Genomic DNA, 19,710 nt, shown 5'->3' with positions numbered 1-19,710 from the left:
AGCCAGTTAACCCACTGTTCCTAGGCTGTCATTGATTAATGACTCATGGTGTAACTGTAACAAGAACTGAAGTCCTTTTGTTCACCTGACCTAGAATTCCTCACAATTAAATGCAGACCGTATTATCTCCCAAGAGAACTCTCCTCGGTTATCGTCACAGCCGTGTGTATCCCCCACAAGTGGATACCAAGATGGCCATGAAGTAACTTCACTGGACTTTGTGCAAACTGGAAACCATATATCCTGAGTCTGCATTTATTGTAGCTGGGGATTTTAACAAAGCTAATTTGAGAACAAGGCTAACTAAATTCTATCAGCATATCGATTGCAGTACACGAACGAGTGACACACTTGACCACTGCTACTCTAACTTCTGCAAAGCATTCAAGGCCCTTACCCGCCCTCCTTTTGGCAAATCTAACCATGACTCCATCTTGGTGCTCTTCTCCTCTAGGCAGAAACTAAAAGAGGAAGCACCCATGCTTAGGTCTATCCAACACTGGTCTGACCAATCGGATGCCACGCTTCAAGATTGCTTCGATCATGTGGACTGGGATACGTTCCGGGTAGCCTCAGACAATAACATTGATGTATACACTGACTCGGTGAGCGAGTTTATAAGGAAGTGTATAGGAGATGGTGTACCCACGGTGACTATTAAAACAGTGGATTATTGCCACCGCATTTAATCAAGGCAAGGGGACTGGAAACATGGCCGAATACAAACAGTGTAGTTATTCCCTCCGTAAGGCAATCGAACAAGCAAAGCGTCAGGTATATAGACAAAGTGGAGTCGCAATTCAACGGCTCAAACAAGAGACGTATGCTGCAGGGTCTGCAGACAATCACCGATTACAAAATGAAAACCAGCCCCGTCGAGGACATTGACATCTTGCTCTCAACAAATTAAACAACTTCTTTACACGCTTTGTGGACAATACAGTGTCACCGACACGGCCCACTACCAAAGACTGTAGGCTCTCCTTCTCCGTGGCCGACGTGAGTAAAACATTTAAACATGTTGACCCTAGCAAGGCTGCTGGCCCCTACGGCATCCCTAGCCGCGTCCTCAGAGCATGCGCAGACCAGTTGGCTGGTGTGTTTACGGACATATTCAATCAATCCCTATCCTAGTCTGCCTTCCCCACATGCTTCAAGATGGCCACCATTTTTCCTGTTCCCAGGAAAGCTAAGGTAACTGAACAAAATGACTTTCGTAGCAGTCACGTCTGTCATCATGAAGTGCTTTGAGAGACTAGTCAAGGATCATATCACCTCCACCCTACCTGTCACGTAGACCCAATCCAATTTGCTTCCCGCTCCAATAGGTCCACAGATGATGCAATCGCCATCACACTGCACACTGCCCTAAACCATCTGGACAAGAGGAATACCTATGTAAGAATGCTGTTCATTGGCTTCAGCTCAGCATTCAACACCATAGTACCCTCCAAAGTCATCATTAAGCTTGAGACCCTGGGTCTCGACCCCGCCCTGTGCAACTGGGTCCTGGACTTCTTGACAGGATGCCCCTAGGTGGTGAAGGTAGGTAACAACATCTACACTCCACTGATTCTCAACACTGGTGTCCCACAAGGGTGCTTTCTCAGCCACCTCCTGTAATCACTGTTCACCCATGACTGCGTGGCCACACGCTTCCAACTCAATCATCAAGTTTGCAGACGACACTACAATGGTAGGCTTGATTACCAACAACGAGGAGGAAGTGAGGGCCCTCAGAGTGTGGTGTCAGGAAAATAACCTCTCACTCAAAACAAAAGAATTGATCGTGGACTTCAGGAAACAGCAAAGGGAGCACCCCCCTATCCACATCGACGGGACATCAGTGGAGAAGGTGGAAAGTTTTAAGTTCCTCGGTGTAAATATCACTGACAAACTGAAATGGTCCACTCACACAGAGTGTGGTGAAGAAGGCGCAACAGCACCTCTCCAACCTCAGGAGGCAGAGAAAATTTGGTTTGTCACCGAAAACCCTCACTAACTTTTACAGGTGCTCTCAATTGAGAGCATCCTGTCGGGCTGTATCACCCTCTGGTATGGCAACTGCACAGCCCACAATTTCAGGGCTCTCCAGAGGGGTGTGTGGTCTGCACTATGCATCACCGGGGGCAAACTACATACCCTCCAGGACACCTACAACACCCGATGTCACAGGAAGGCCAGAAAGATAATCAAGGACAATAACCACCCGAGTCACTATCTGTTCACCCTGCCTCCATCCAGAAGGCGAGGTCAGAACAGGTGCATCAAAGCTGGGACAGAGAGATTGAAAAAACGATTCTATCTCAAGGCTGTCAGATTATTCAACAGCCACCACTAGCACAGTGAGACGGCTGCCTACCCACCGACTTGATATCATTGGCCTCTTTAATAAATGGAACGCTAGTCCCTATAATAATGCCACTTTAATAATATTTACATATCTTGTATTACTCATCTCATATGTATATCCTGTAAACTGGTTCCTTCACTATCTATTCTTTACTATCTATTGCATCTTAGCCGCATCTGTCACTGCTCATCCATATATTTTATACTTATATATTCTTATCCCATTCATTTTATTCCTTTTCTTATCCCATGCCTCCTCCCTAAGTTTGTTTTATTTACTGCTTTAGCACACTCCGCCAACCCTGATGTCCTAGCCGTGTCTGAATCATGGAAATTTCCATCCCTAACTATAACATCTTCCGACAAGATAGAACTGCCAAAGGGGGCGGAGTTGCAATCTACTGTAGAGATAGCCTGCAGAGTTCTGTCATACTGTCCAGGTCTGTGCCAAAACAATTCAAGCTTCTACTTTTAAAAATCCACCTTTACAGAAACAAGTCTCTCACTGTTGCCGCTTGTTATAGACCCCCTTCAGCCCCCAGCTGTGCCCTGGACACCATATGTGAATTGCCCCCCATATATCTTCAGAGTTGACCTAAACTGGGATATGCTTAACACCCCGGTCATCCTACAATCTAAAATAGATTCCCTCAATCTCACACAAATGATTAAGGAACCTACCAGGTACAACCCTGGGAACCCACTTAGATATCATCCTGAACAATTTGCCCTCTAAATACACTTCTGCTGTCTTCAACAAGGATCTCAGCGATCACTGCCTCATTGCCTGCGTGTGTGATGTGTCCGTGGTCAAACAACCACCTCATGCTGTCAAACATACCCTTGTAAAACTGTCCATCCTACCCGATCCTTGACTTCGGAGATGTTATTTACAAAATAGCCTCCAACACTCTACTTAGCAAACTTGATGTACTCTATCACAATGCCATCCGTTTTGTCACCAAAGCCCCATATTTTTTTATTTTACCTTTATTTTACTAGGCAAGTCAGTTAAGAACAAATTCTTATTTTCAATGATGGCCTAGGAACAGTGGGTTAACTGCCTGTTCAGGGGCAGAACGACAGATTTGTACCTTGTCAGCTCAGGGATTCGAACTTGCAACCTTTCGGTTACTAGTCCAACGCTCTAACCACTAGGCTACCCTGCCGCCATGTGACCTGTATGCTCTCGTTGGCTGGCCATCATTACATATTCGTTGCCAAACCCACTGGCTCCAGGTCATCTATAAGTCTTTGCTAGGTAAAGCCGCGCCTTATATTAGCTCACTGGTCACCATAGCAGCACCCACACGTAGCACGTGCTCCAGCAGATATATTTGATTGGTCATCCCCAAAGCCAACACTTCCTATCTGTAAATAGCACATCCAACTACCTCATCGCCATATTGTTATTTATCCTCTTGCTCTTTTGCACCCCAGTATCTCAACTTGCACATCATCATCTGCACATCTATCACTCCAGTATTAATGCTAAATTGTAATTATTTCGCCTCTATGGCCTATTTATTTCCTTACTTCCCTACTCTTCTACATTTGCACACACTGTACATATATTTTTCTATTGTGTTATTGACTGTACGTTTGTTTATGTAACTCTGTGTTGTTGTTTTTGTCGCACTGCTTTGCTTTGTCCAGGTCGCAGTTGTAAATGAGAACTTGTTCTCAACTGGCCTACCTGGTTAAATAAAGGTGAGATTTCTTTTTGATTGTGTGTATTAGGTTTTGTTGTGGAATTTGTTAGATATTAGGTTTTGTTTCTGAAATTGTTAGATATTTCCTGTTAGATACTGCTGCACTGTCGGATATAGAAGTATAAGCATTTTGCTACACTCGCAATAACATCTGCTAACCATGTGCATGTGACCAATAACATTTGATTTGGGAAAGCATGGTTGTGTGTTTCTTTTTAGGTCTAATGCTGCCATCTTGTGGTTATATTTGGAACAATCACCATGCCAAGATAATGCATGATAGTACTTTACTATATGTGTGATATAGTTTGATCTGTTGAGTTGAGAAACATGATGAAATGGGAGACTATATGTAAGTAATCTGTGTTCAGAGTGTGAGTTATTGACTGCCTATTGTCTAACAGCAGCAAGGCGTCTCCCAGTCTAAACAGAGCTGATTTGATCTCTGACTCCTCTTCGTCAGCAAGCCATATTGTAGAACCCTGAACAATGCATCAGAGGTGCGGCTAACCACAAACATGGAGCTCAGTTGGAGATTTCAGAGAGGGCTTCCAATTACAAACACCAACTAAGTTGTACTAATTATCTCCCTCTCTCTCGTGCCTGCTCGCACACTCACTCGCACAGACACACACACACACACACTTCAACATGCCAAATTGCTCAGGATGCTCGTTCATTTGTGTAGTATTGTTCTTCAGATGTTGCTCCAGGCACTGTGAGTTAAGATGAGACACATCATTCCTCTGGCACGCTGATAGCTTTCTAAAAGCTTTCCACTCCACTAATTAAGTACACCAAACTTGGGAGCAATCATTCTTAGTCGTAATTAAAGGCAAATGTAACGACCCACTGGACACCAGTGGTGGCTGGTGGGAGGAGCTATATGAGGATGGGCTCATTGTAATGGCTGGAACAGTATCAAACACATCAAACATATGGAAACCACATGTAGAAAAAAAGAGGAGGAAGGGAAACGCTGCTTAGGTACACAATCTTAGATTTTGGTCGACAGAAGGTGCTCTTTGGTAAAAGGGGTAAATTGGTCATCAAAAAGAAAGAAGGACCAAGGCACTCTTCATACAATTTATTAAAATGCCTTATTTATTTCAATGGAAACAAAAAACTGTGATGCGTTTCGGCTGCATGGCATTCTTCAGGGAGTACAAGGAAATGATAGAACAATGTCCTCTTTTGAACAGCTTTTGTGGCTACAGAATTCATTGGACATCACCTAGTAAGCAATACTATACACATTAAAAAGTGAAATACTGTAGATATGTTATCGAAAAGATCAACTCAAAGCTAGAAGCATCAGAACCCCTAGAAAGGTAGTTCTAAACATTAAATATGACTGGGCAAAGTGCCAAGAATAGGTGAACCATATATTCCACAGGACACTAGAACACAGCAAACATGGACAACAACAGTCTAAACATAGCTGAGGGCAATAGAGCACAATAATATATAATAATATAATAATAATATATGCCATTTAGCAGACGCTTTTATCCAAAGCGACTTACAGTCATGTGTGCATACATTCTACGTATGGGTGGTCCCGGGAATCGAACCCACTACCCTGGCGTTACAAGCGCCATGCTCTACCAACTGAGCTACAGAAGGACCACTAGATGATAGCAAATGGACCTATCATGACCCTAAAGGAAAGGTGACAAAGCCATATCTTCATTTAAACCAGGGTACTTTGTGGCCTGCAGTTTGTAAATCCCAAAACGGTTCCCTTTGGTTCAGCTGTTTAAGACGGCCCCCTTTTCTAATTGAGGCTGGAACATGATCAATACCCATAGCTTGTAGGGAGGCAGGGTTGCCATGGTGTAAGGACTTGTAGTGCCTTGCCATGGGGTAGTCTTCATTACGAGTTCTCTCTGTCAAGTCGTCCGGCCCTTACACTGTATCGGCATCTTTCAGGACCAGAGTGCTGTAGCCCCGATTCAAGAAGCAAATCTCCAATTCAGCAGATTTGACACTGGAGTCAGTTACCTGATCGCAAATTCTGCGGACTCTTTGGAATTGGCCAAATGGAATGTTCTCTTTTAGCCTTTTGGGGTGAAAGCTGTCTGCCCCCAGAATGGTATTCCCATCTGTAGGCTTCCTAGAGATTGATGTGTGCAAACAGCCTTTGTCATTTTTACTGTCATTTTTACAATCCACTATTTAAGTACACCGAACTTGGGAGCAATCATTCCTAGCCGTAATCAAAGGCAAATGTAACAACCGGCTGGACACAAGTGGTGGCTGGTGGGAGGAGCTATAGGAGGATGGGTTCATTGTAATGGCTGGAACAGTATCAAACACATCAAACATATATAAACCACATGTTTGACTTTGTTCCTTTCATTCCAATCCAGCCATTATAATGAGTCAGTCCTCCTATAGCTCCTCCCACAAGCCTCCACTGCTGGGCACAGACATCAGTTCAATGTCGAGTTTTGATTTGCATTTCTTTGAGGTGTCAACTAATGTGAATTCAATGTGAAATCAACAAAAAATGATCACCATGTCATTGGATTTATGTTAAAAGATGGGTGAAAAAAAGACCGTAAGGTACATTGTTATTATGACAAACTCTCTTGCAAGATGACGCCAACAATCATTTAAAAGCAACACATGCAATACCTTTCTGAATTTGCCTTTGATGGTGCAGTAAGATCAACTTTGAAATAAAAATATATTTTTCACTGCGATGGAGTACAGGTTAACATTTTAATGGCTAGATTACCATACTATGTATGAAAAAAATATGACATTTTCCATGTTGATTCAACGTGTTAATACAATGTAGAGGCTGATACACTCATATGAGAGGCCACAACGCACAATCGCATTAGCAATTTAACACAAGTAGGAATCAAAGTGTAGAAAGGAAAGAAGTTAATCTCTGATTTGTGCCATACAGTAGAGCCAGCAAAGCATTTTTTTTACACATTTAGTTACATTACAGATTTATAAATAAATGTATAACACCCCCCCATCAATCAACACGGAATACCTCATAATTACAAAGCAAAAACTGTTTTTTAGAAATGTTTCCATTCCAGGTGAAGCTGGTTAAAAGAATGTCAAGAGTGTGCAAAGTTGTCATCAAGGTAAAGGGTGGCTACTTTGAAGAATCTCAAATATAAAATATATGATTTGATTTGTTTAACACTTTTATGGTTACTACATGATTCCATATGTGTTATTTCATAGTTTTGATGTTTTCACTATTATTCTATCATGTAGAAAACAGTAAAAATAAAGAAAAATCCTTGAATGAGTAGGTGTGTCCAAACTTCTGACTGGTACTGTAAGTATTCAGAACCTTTACTCAGTACTTTGTTGAAGCACCTTTGGCAGCGATTACATCATCGATTCTTCTTGGGTATGACACAACAAGCTTGGCACACCTGTATTTGGGGAGTTTCTCCCATTCTTCTCTGCAGATCCTCTCAAGCAGGTTGGATGGGGACCGTTTCTGAACAGCTATTTTCAGGTCTCTCCAGAGATGTTTGATCGTGTTCAAGTCCAGGTTCTGGCTGAACCACTCAAGGAAATTCAGAGACTTCAGAGACTTGTTCAACCCTTGCGTTGTCTTGGCTATTTGCTTAGGGTTGTTGTCCTGTTGGAAATGCAATGTCGCCCCCAGTCTGAGCAGGTTTTCATCAAGGATCTCTCTGTACTTTGCTCCATTCATCTTTCCCTCAACCCTGACTAGTCTCCCAGTCCCTGCCGCTGAAAAACATCCCCACAGCATGATGCTGCCACCACCGTGCTTCACCATAGGGATGGTGCCAGGTTTACTCCAGACGTGATGCTTGGCAATCAGGCAAAATAATTCAATCTTGGTTTCTTCATCAGACCAGAGAATCTTGTATCTCATTTCTATATTTCTGTTTTTTATTTTTAATACATTTGCAAACATTTCTAAAAAAAACTGTTTTCACTTAGTCATTTATGGGGTATTGTGTGTAGATTGCTGAGTATTTAAAAAAAAAATCTATTTTAGAAAAAAAGTCTGTAACCTAACAAAATGTGGAAAACGTCAAGGGGTCTGAATACTTTCCAAAGGCACTGTATGCTAAGTGTCACAAATGGTACCAATATTGCATTTTGGCCTTTACAAGTAGGCTTTTATATCCACATGAATTCCTACGGTACTCTTTAACCACCACACTGGTATGATTATTATGGCCAGTGTCGTAGCAAACAGCATATACTGTATTACACTACTGCTCATCCAATTTTCAATTTGCCCACTTTGCAATTCTACTCTCCTTCATCATTTGAAATAAACACACATGTTCACCATGGCGTTTCCTTCTTGCTTACATTGGTTAAGTGGTTAAGATTGACCAAAACAATAACCTAATTTCCTTTTGGACTAGATGCCACAGCACAGAGTAGGCAGAAGGAGGCAGGCTGACTGATAGTTTCAGCTGTAGAAGAAAGTGATTGGAAGTGCCAAGGACAACACAGGAAATGACTGTGACAGATTTGATTGTGGGGCTGAGGGATGATGCAGCTCAAAGAGCTCAGTGAATTTGGCTACGGAGCGAGTGACAGAGTGCCGCTACCCTCGACCGCCTCCATGTCAATGATGCAGAACACAGACAACCAGAAGTTGTAGAAGTGTAAATTGATTTGACATAGAGCTGCACGCGTTGCCTTTTGATTCTAAGAATGTCTCTAATAATACGCTGTATAATACATTGCTGAACCACTGGGTATTCTGAAATAGAAGGGCATAGAGGTTCGGGTACGATTCAAAATGAGGTGTGCTTTAAGAGGCCATGTCAACATGAACCTGGATTTCCAAAGAGCTTTAGAACTAATTTCATGCAAACATGGGCTGAACAATGGAAATCGATGTTTCGCATTCTAAATGCAAAACACGGGAGGGCTTAGTGGTGTATTCTAAGCAAGAAGCTTTCTGGACTAAATTCACGATACAATAAAATACTCCAACTAATCTAAATAACAGCTTGTAAACGTTCCAGAAAAATTACATTGTGTACTCTTATTAAAAATACCCCCTCTGAGTAAGGCTGGTGAGAGTGGCCATGAGAAAAGTCACGTCCCCGGAGTGTTTGCCTTTAGTGTGCCCCTCATGAGTAATGAATACAAATGGAAACTTTTCCTGAGTCTCTTACCATACGCCGGAGATGAAGGGCTGAGCTCACCTCACAAAAGCCATAGAAATCAGTTGTATGGCAGAGCAAAGGAGCTCTGCCTGTCTCACCCTCATACAGATACACACACACATATACTCATGCGCATGAACTCCCATGCATGCATACACACACATAGACACACACAGACACATGCACACGCACATACACGCAGACACACAAACACTGGTAAATTAACATAAATGACAGCACGTTAGCGTGTACACTTGGGAAATGAATGCTAATGGCAGCTCAGCCCCTCTCTCTTGTCTCAGATCCTGTCTAACCTGGACAGATCTTCACAGGGACCTACAAAATATCAATCGGTGTGTCTCAGCTGTGAAGCGCTCTCTCACGGATAAAGAGCTTATGCATGAAACCTCTGGAAACACACTTGAGCTTGACTTGTAAAAATGCTGTTGCACTGAGCAAATCCCTGATCAAAATCCCTTAGAGACATTTGGATGGCAGAGAGATGAAGGTATGGTGGGAGCTGTACAGCTCTATGTCAACAAGGAGGAAGGGATCTCTCACATCCTCCACCTCGTCTCCTTTATTGGAGAATAAAGTCAGAGGGGAGGGACCTTAGACCTTCTCCTCCAATATGGTTGGGAGGAAGGCAAAGAGATAGAATGGGAGGAATCGAGTTGGCAAAGAGAGATGATGTGAGGAATCGAGCAAATCGAAATTGAGATAGCATTCTCTATTATCTTTCCTTGCATCTTGTGGCCTCTCCCCTCTTCATCTCCTTGCTTCCAAACATATTCATCTTGGATGTACAGAAATATATATTTTTTAAGTAACTTTCCGGAAAGTTCTCTGATTTGGCACTTTATTCTCCTTTAACTACCAAAAACACCCTGTTTCTCTGGTGCAGATATCCCTCTATGACCAGAGAATAAGGAGTATGTCCCAATAATGTCTCCTTCTTCCTGAGTTGTGCTCCCGGTCACTACTCCCCACAAATTTAAAAGCATTGGATTGGTGTAGACATGGGCTAGAGGATTTTCTTATGACTGTCATTTCCTGTCAAATCAATTAAGGGAAGTGCACACTTCAAAATAAAGGAGAGATTATTGGGATGCATCCTAGAAGTGAAAAGGGAAGAGGGAACAAGGAAAGTGCTTTTCCACTGGAGGTATTTAGACTGAGACAACTGTGCCATCCCGTGAAGCTCAGTTGGTAGTGCATGGCACTAGCAATGCCAGGGTTGTGGATTCGATTCCCACTGGGGACTAGTACAAGCAAATATGAACATGTATGCACTCGTTACTGTAAATTGCTATGGATAAGAGTGTCTGCTAAAAATCTAATCCAACTAGGCTTAGTCGTGTGATGTTAAAGGTACTTACAGTGCCTTGCGAAAGTATTCGGCCCCCTTGAACTTTGCGACCATTTGCCACATTTCAGGCTTCAAACATAAAGATATAAAACTGTATTTTTTTGTGAAGAATCAACAACAAGTGGGACACAATCATGAAGAGGAACGACATTCATTGGATATTTCAAACTTTTTTAACAAATCAAAAACTGAAAAATTGGGCGTGCAAAATTATTCAGCCCCATAAGTTGATACTTTGTAGCGCCACCTTTTGCTGCGATTACAGCTGTAAGTCGCTTGGGGTATGTCTCTATCAGATTTGCACATCGAGAGACTGAGATTTTTTCCCATTCCTCCTTGCAAAACAGCTCGAGCTCAGTGAGGTTGGATGGAGAGCATTTGTGAACAGCAGTTTTCAGTTCTTTCCACAGATTCTCGATTGGATTCAGGTCTGGACTTTGACTTGGCCATTCTAACACCTGGATATGTTTATTTTTGAACCATTCCATTGTAGATTTTGCTTTATGTTTTGGATCATTGTCTTGTTGGAAGACAAATCTCCATCCCAGTCTCAGGTCTTTTGCAGACTCCATCAGGTTTTCTTCCAGAATGGTCCTGTATTTGGCTCCATCCATCTTCCCATCACTTTTAACCATCTTCCCTGTCCCTGCTGAAGAAAAGCAGGCCCAAACCATGATGCTGCCACCACCATGTTTGACAGTGGGGATGAAAGGTTCAGGGTGATGAGCTGTGTTGCTTGTACGCCAAACATAACGTTTTGCATTGTAGCCAAAAAGTTAAATTTTGGTTTCATCTGACCAGAGCACCTTCTTCCACATGTTTGGTGTGTCTCCCAGGTGGCTTGTGGCAAACTTTAAACAACACTTTTTATGGATATCTTTAAGAAATGGCTTTCTTCTTGCCACTCCTCCATAAAGGCCAGATTTGTGCAATATACGACTGATTGTTGTCCTATTGACAGAGTCTCCCACCTCAGCTGTAGATCTCTGCAGTTCATCCAGAGTGATCATGGGTCTCTTGGCTGAATCTCTGATTATTCTTCTCCTTGTATGAGCTGAAAGTTTAGAGGGACGGCCAGGTCTTGGTAGATTTGCAGTGGTCTGATACTCCTTCCATTTCAATATTATCGCTTGCACAGTGCTCCTTGGGATGTTTAAAGCTTGGGAAATATTTTTGTATCCAAATCCGGCTTTAAACTTCTTCACAACAGTATCTCGGACCTGCCTGGTGTGTTCCTTGTTCTTCATTATGCTCTCTGCGCTTTTAACGGACCTCTGAGACTATCACAGTGCAGGTGCATTTATACGGAGACTTGATTACACACAGGTGGATTGTATTTATCATCATTAGTCATTTAGGTCAACATTGGATCATTCAGAGATCCTCACGGAACTTCTGGAGAGAGTTTGCTGCACTGAAAGTAAAGGGGCTGAATAATTTTGCACGCCCAATTTTTCAGTTTTTGATTTGTTAAAAAAGTTTGAAATATCCAATAAATGTTGTTCCACTTCATGATTGTGTCCCACTTGTTGTTGATTCTTCGCAAAAAAATACAGTTTTATATCTTTACGTTTGAAGCCTGAAATGTGGCAAAAGGTTGCAAAGTTCAAGGGGGCCGAATACTTTCGCAAGGCACTGTAGGACAGGCATAAAGTAATGCAGTGAGTTGAAGAGTTTATGTTTCACGATCAGTCTGCTAATGTATAGTTACACTAGCAGTATTTTTCTGTAGTACTACTGGTACCATACATTAGCCATAACTACGCAACTGTCACAAAAGACAGGGTCTTATTACAGTTAAAGTAACAACAGTCTCACCATGTTTCTGTAGTTCTTGGGGTGAATATTTTATTCCATTACCGTATATGCATCATCGAACAGTATGGAAAACACATGATGAGGGTAAACGAATGGAAGCGTAATTAATAGCCAACAAAATGAATTTGCCCCACAAAATGACAACATGAATTAGCTGTTTCTAGTGATAACCAAAGAGCATCTTTTCCCTGGAGGCAAACACTTGTGATTCTGAATAACGACTTCGAAGAATTGAAATCAGAGGTGGAGCAATGATGGAACCATTTTCAAGGTGTCAAGTTTCCTTTGATGCCTCTTGTCTTATAGGCTACTGTAGTAGGCCCACAATACAGAGATGATTGCAAATTATAGTGGTGATGTGTCTCACTTCACCATAAAGAAAATAATTCTCAACCAACAGTTCTATGAACTGAATAGAACACTTTCTGTTTTTGTTGCACCCATCATTTCTGGTTTGTTAAGACAAACAGATCCCTATTCCAGTAACATTTTAAAGGCATATCTGAGACTTCTCAAAGGAATACAATACGGTTTAGAGTGTTGTAGGATGTACGTCCATTAGTAGTCTATAATAAAAACATTGGTAGCGTAGGCCTAGCCTATAAATTGAAACCCCATTTCTCTTAAAGATACCTATTAATTACATTGTTATATTGTGATCCAGTGAGTTCTCATGTTGAGTGATCATTCAAGTTATGATAATTGCATTTACTGCAGGTACAGTACATTAGAAGTAAGTAGGATCTTTGAAGTGTACAGTGCAGTACAGCACAGCACAGCACAGCACAGCACAGTGCAGCTTTATAAACTGGGGCAAGTCTTTCATGTGTGATTAAGTGACCCCCCCCCCATACACACACAGTGCGAAACCACAGCGAGAATTATGCTCACCCACATTGAAGAAGTAAAAAAAGGTCATTGGATGTTAGCATGTGCACCACTGAGCAGATTCTGTCTTATCAGATTTGATATGGTGCACTGGACTAGGCAAATACATCTCACTTTATAAACTCATGGGACAGACACGTTTCCCTCTAACATATGTGTATGCATCATATTACTGACTGTCACTGTTGGACACTTTCACATAAAACACGGATCACCTTAATAATGTGACCCAGCATTTTCCATTTCCAATAACAAGTTCTTAAAAAACACAATTTTTGTTGTCATGCTTATTCATTCTGTATCATTTTGTTCATTTGCTTACCTGGTTAAATAAGCCTATACCTTTTGCATGTCCATTCAATTATATGGAGATGATAGTATAAGACAATTAATATTTCATCACCTTGAATATTAAAACAAATGAATATTTTAACAGTTAAGCAAATGTTCTGTAGGCAGACCGACTGATGGGTTCAGGTTGCACGCTTTGGGTCTGGAGTACCTGCATCATGCTGTATTGTGTTGCTCTGTCTTAGTAACACAAGGCAAAGTAGTTTATCAACAGGATAGCGTTTTAATTCAAGGTCTCGTCTATCTCTTCCTTCATAGACAGGTGCGCGGACGACCGATTAGGGCTAGACCTCGTTTTTAAAATGATGGAGCCATACAGTTTCCCCGAGTGCTTGGAATATGCAAAGGCCTTTCTCCTGTACATCTCTCCCTGCCACATAGATATCATTAGCAGAGTGGACAGCACTACCCCGCCCAGCGTCAGTAGGCAAAGCCCTGCTATCACGCACCTATCCAGGTGTGCCCCTACCCTGGCACTTTCTATTTCCAGCCTCTCCATCTCCCTCGCGGACACGCTCTCCGGGTCCACTTTGACCTCGCGAGGGACTGCATAGGATATAATTACTAACGAGATCCCGGTGACTAGGAAAGTGACCGCGCTTATAAAACCGTAATCTACAGATGCCCCCGAATTTTCTGATGCGAGATCATCTGACATTAGAGAGAGCTCATGCAACCCCTCCGGCCGAATGTCGCTCGCACAGTCATTAGGCATACCCCAGGATTTGTGGATACTTTCCTCACTTTTCACAGGGCTTGCCAGGCGCAAATTCACATTCTCGTCGACGTAGGTGAAAGATGTATCTAATTCTTCGTCGCTGCACACGTTGACCTTCTCCACCGCAGGGTGACGGTGTTTAGGATGCGGACCTCCGTTATGGGGAACCGTCCTTGGTGTTGAATAACACAGTCCTTTGCAGCCCGGAGCTGAGATAGAGAGCACCCCTCCGGCTGAACTGATAGTTTTACGAACATGCACCGGATTGGAAGCCCAGTCAAGGACGCAGGGAAGAACGGGTTGTCTGCCTCTGCCTTCCTTATCTATATAAAGCAGCTCTACAGAAGCCATTCGATTCCTTCCGCTGGTTCACTTCAGTTATTTCCCCACGGCGTTCTGAGTCCGCAGCATCCCTGATGAGAAATCATTGACAAATCAGATGTCACATAGGGGCTGATTATTACAAACGATCACATTATTGCATAGAGAAAACGGCAGCCACCTGTGCGTAATTTGTGGCGTTTCAAGAGCATTTTGAGCACGTATGCTCATGATAATATATAATATAATAATATATGCCATTTAGCAGACGCTTTTATCCAAAGCGACTTGTGTGCATACATTCTACGTATGGGTGGTCCCGGGAATCGAACCCACTACCCTGGCGTTACAAGCGCCATGCTCTACCAACTGAGCTACAGAAGGACCATGATGTTATCAGAAATACTTAGTCCAAAAATTGACAATTGTTTGGGTTTAAATAATTTGCTCCATGTATACAAACCGATTAAAGTGACAGATTGGCCGTACCCAATTAGTGCGCAATCCCGTAAACCCACAGATGATCTGTAATTATTTTTCAAACATAATGTCTATCATATTATGGAAGAACACACTCTTCACTATACCTAGTCATGAGAAGTGTATATAACTGTATCATAGGGCACATAGAATTTCCAATAGGCTGTTATGGAGTTAAATCATTTCAGTAGGCTGTTTTGTGTGAGAAAGAGGGATGTTTTTGAAGTAGATAAAACGCTTTCCACGCCTTGCAATATGCTTCTTCACAATATCGCTGTGAAATATTGAAGATGAATCAAATAAGGTGATAGTTTTTGCGATGTGTATTTGGAGCATTCAATAGCGTTGTCTTCCCTATAGCCACAGCGCATCTGTTTAGTCTGCTCAGCTAATATAAACTACTGTATTTCAGGAAATAATTCATATAAAAGCACTTACTTCTTCAGAATTCATTATGTCGAACTTTCTTCATATCCCAGAATACTTTGTATCGAAAAATCATAATAGATCGATGACTAAATGGCTTTAACAAAAATGTAGCCTAAGAGTCCTCGTCTGCTTGAGAGGAAAGATTTTCGCTGTAGTCCCTCCCTCCCACGCAAGGTTTAAACGGCCTCGCTATGGTGCTGACATGAGCTGGCTACCCCCCGTACCCTTGAACAGATGCAGATTACTCCAGTGTGCAGTCAAATAAACACACACCAGAGAGGATTTCATTCTTATGGACCTCTGCATTTGAATTCCATATGGATTTATATAAATATTGCTAAAATAATGTTGCCCCTAAATTATCAACCTTATGGAAATTCGATATCGTTTATTTGATCAAATGTCCATTAACGCTACGAGAGCTGTGTTAATAATCTGCTCAAGATGTGTACTTCGTGTAGATGCTTGGTTGCAATCAAGAGAAAACATGCATAGGTTTAAACCATAGCCAAGGTGAATTGTCAATTAAACCACACGTGGGAAAGGGAAAGGGAGCATCTATTCAGTTGTAGGCCTGAATGCATTCAACTGAAATGTGTCTTCCGCACTGAATCAGAGAGGTGCGGGTGGCTGCCTTCATCCGCTCCCGGGGAGCAGCAGTTCTTGGGGGTTAACTGCCTTCCTCAGGGGCAGAACGACATATTTTTTTACATTTTCTGCTCAGGGATTCTCCCTTTCGGTTATTGGCACAACAATCTGTGTCCTGGCCCCATGGAAGATTAGTGGTCACTATGTCAAAGGCATCATTTAATCCATGTTTAATCTAGAGAGTTATCCCTGAACATTTTAGTACATGTCATTAATTCACATATTCTGAGTCCATCCTCATCTTTGTAAAGCTTTAAAGCAATCCAAAAGATACAGTACAATGATTTTCCTGAATGACAACACTTTGCATTTCAATCGATGCCGTTGTCACATCCACCTGCACATTTGTTAGTATAATCCTATCCCTTTATTCAGCTGTGTCCCATGCACCACAATTCAAAGCTATTGAGGCCATGCAAATATCAGAGAGCCAACTATACATTCAGAGCACAAACAGACAACAGAATAAGACAGAATTGCCCAATCACCAGCAGACCAGTGGCAGTATAGGGTGAAGGACTTTGGCCCATGGCCCAATAAGCTACCATTTAACAGATGAGGCTGGAGGAGAGAGGAGGGAAGTGATTAATCTAGCCAGTTGTTCCAGCAAAGTTTGGGAAGCAATACTGCCCAGTCATGGCTTGATGTATCATGACCCTGCATTATGAGAGTGGCCAGGCTGCTGTCTATTCCAAGTATGAACAGAGCTGATACAGTATATGACTGTGTACTTGTCTAAGACTTACAGACCATCGGGTGTTATCTGCTACAGCTAGGCTACACCACTCCGCCAAGGACAAACACCTTGCATGCGGCAAAGACAGAAACCCAGAGGCCAGAACATCTTCATAGAGTGTCTCTTGCCACTGGCACATCCAAAGGGAGAATGGGCTGTACAGTGCCTTGCAAAAGTATTCATCCCCTTTGGCGTTTTTCCTATTTTGTTGCATTACAATCTGTCATTTAAATTAATATTTATTTGGATTTCATGTAATGGACATACACAAAATAGTCTAAATTGGTGAAGTTAAATAAAATATTGTTTTAAAAAATGACAATAAATAATATATGGAAAAGTGGTGCGTGCATACAGTGGGGAGAACAAGTATTTGATACACTGCCGATTTTGCAGGTTTTCCTACTTACAAAGCATGTAGAGGTCTGTAATTTTTATCATAGGTACACTTCAACGGTGAGAGACGGAATCTAAAAATCCAGAAAATCCAAAAATCCAGAAAATCACATTGTATGATTTTTAAGTAATTCATTTGCACAGGGGGAGTGTGGCAGAGTCAGGTTGGAGACCTGAGCCCACTCCTCGTGCTTAACGCAAGAAGCGCAGTACTGGTCAGGCACCGTGTTATGCGGTCAAGCGCACGGTGTTGCCAGTATGCGCTCATAGCCTGGTGGGCTAAAGGCCAGCCCCCCGCAAGTGCCATGTGAGAGCCAAGCCAAGGCGTGTTGTGCCAGCCCAGCGTGTTTAGTCTCCAGGTCCGCCCGTCTGTCCTGAGCTGCCAGAGCCACCCATCAGTCAGGAGCTGCCAGAGCCGCCCGTCAGTCAGGAGCTGTCGGAGTTGCCCTTCACGCCGGCGCTGCCGGAGTTTCCCACCTGTTTGGTGCTGCCGGAATCTCCCGGCCGTCCGGTGCTGCCAGAATCTCCCGTCCATTCGGGGCCTACTGCTAGGGTCCCCAGTCTGAGGTCGGCTCTTAAGCTCTTAAGCTCTTAAGGCGCAACGGAGGTGGGTAAATAAGAGGGCAAAGACTATGGTGGAGTGGGTCCATGTCCCGCGCCAGAGCCGCCACCGTGGACAGACACCCACCCAGACCCTCCCCTACAGGTTCAGGTTTGGGGGGGGGTATTGTTATATCTTTATTCTAGTATGGTCAGGGTGTGCGTTGGGGTGGGTAGTCTATGTTCTTTTTTCTATGTTGTGTTTATGTGTTTTGCCTGGTATGGTTCTCAATCAGAGGCAGGTGTTGTTCGTTGTCTCTGATTGAGAATCAATCTTAGGTAGCCTTTTCCCACCTGTGTTTTGTGGGTGATTATTTTACATTTACATTTACATTTAAGTCATTTAGCAGACGCTCTTATCCAGAGCGACTTACAAATTGGTGCATTCACCTTATGACATCCAGTGGAACAGCCACTTTACAATAGTGCATCTAAATCTTTTAAGGGGGGTGAGAAGTATTACTTTATCCTATCCTAGGTATTCCTTAAAGAGGTGGGGTTTCAGGTGTCTCCGGAAGGTGGTGATTGACTCCGCTGTCCTGGCCGTGAGGCAGTGTGTTCCACCATTGAGCCAGAGCAGCGAACAGTTTTGACTGGGCTGAGCGGAACTGTACTTCCTCAGTGGTAGGGAGGCGAGCAGGCCAGAGGTGGATGAACGCAGTGCCCTTGTTTGGGTGTAGGGCCTGATCAGAGCCTGGAGGTACTGAGGTGCCGTTCCCCTCACAGCTCCGTAGGCAAGCACCATGGTCTTGTAGCGGATGCGAGCTTCAACTGGAAGCCAGTGGAGAGAGCGGAGGAGCGGGGTGACGTGGAGAGAACTTGGGAAGGTTGAACACCAGACGGGCTGCGGCGTTCTGGATGAGTTGTAGGGGTTTAATGGCACAGGCAGGGAGCCCAGCCAACAGCGAGTTGCAGTAATCCAGACCAAGTGCCTGGATTAGGACCTGCGCCGCTTCCTGTGTGAGGCAGGGTCGTACTCTCCGGATGTTGTAGAGCATGAACCTACAGGAACGGGCCACCGCCTTGATGTTAGTTGAGAACGACAGGGTGTTGTCCAGGATCACGCCAAGGTTCTTAGCGCTCTGGGAGGAGGACACAATGGAGTTGTCAACCGTGATGGCGAGATCATGGAACGGGCAGTCCTTCCCCGGGAGGAAGAGCAGCTCCGTCTTGCCGAGGTTCAGCTTGAGGTGGTGATCCGTCATCCACACTGATATGTCTGCCAGACATGCAGAGATGCATTCGCCACCTGGTCATCAGAAGGGGGAAAGGAGAAGATTAATTGTGTGTCGTCTGCATAGCAATGATAGGAGAGACCATGTGAGGTTATGACAGAGCCAAGTGACTTGGTGTATAGCGAGAATAGGAGAGGGCCTAGAACAGAGCCCTGGGGACACCAGTGGTGAGAGCGCGTGGTGAGGAGACAGATTCTCGCCATGCCACCTGGTAGGAGCCGCCTGTCAGGTAGGACGCAATCCAAGCGTGGGCCGCGCCGGAGATGCCCAACCTCGGAGAGGGTGGAGAGGAGGATCTGATGGTTCACAGTATCGAAGGCAGCCGATAGGTCTAGAAGGATAAGAGCAGAGGAGAGAGAGTTAGCAGGTGCGGAGCCCTCCGTGATACAGAGAAGAGCAGTCTCAGTTGAATGACTAGTCTTGAAACCTGACTGATTTGGATCAAGAAGGTCATTCTGAGAGAGATAGCGGGAGAGCTGGCCAAGGACGGCACGTTCAAGAGTTTTGGAGAGA

General features: G+C 43.5%; 1 protein-coding gene across 1 annotated transcript; it reads right to left on the bottom strand.

Moving 5' to 3' along the window:
• Positions 1-12,365: 12,365 nt before the first annotated feature.
• LOC118364110 (transmembrane protein 74-like) lies at positions 12,366-15,728 on the bottom strand. Its single transcript, XM_035745344.2, has 2 exons — positions 15,592-15,728; positions 12,366-14,765 (listed from the first exon to the last, which is right to left on the bottom strand). Exon 2 carries the CDS (start codon positions 14,701-14,703, stop codon positions 13,858-13,860), a length of 846 nt encoding a protein of 281 aa, XP_035601237.1. The 5' UTR covers positions 14,704-14,765; positions 15,592-15,728; the 3' UTR covers positions 12,366-13,857.
• Between the last annotated feature and the right edge of the window lie 3,982 nt (positions 15,729-19,710).

Source organism: Oncorhynchus keta, chromosome 31 (assembly GCF_023373465.1).
Source record: "Oncorhynchus keta strain PuntledgeMale-10-30-2019 chromosome 31, Oket_V2, whole genome shotgun sequence".
Lineage (NCBI taxonomy): Eukaryota > Metazoa > Chordata > Actinopteri > Salmoniformes > Salmonidae > Oncorhynchus > Oncorhynchus keta.
The sequence above is the reverse complement of the archived record's forward strand: the minus strand, read 5'-3'. Positions and strand labels throughout refer to the sequence as shown.

Bases quoted from the DNA above. Each gene is read 5' to 3' on its own strand.
- LOC118364110 (XM_035745344.2), bottom strand. From the start codon at position 14,703: ATGGCTTCTGTAGAGCTGCTTTATATAGATAAGGAAGGCAGAGGCAGA.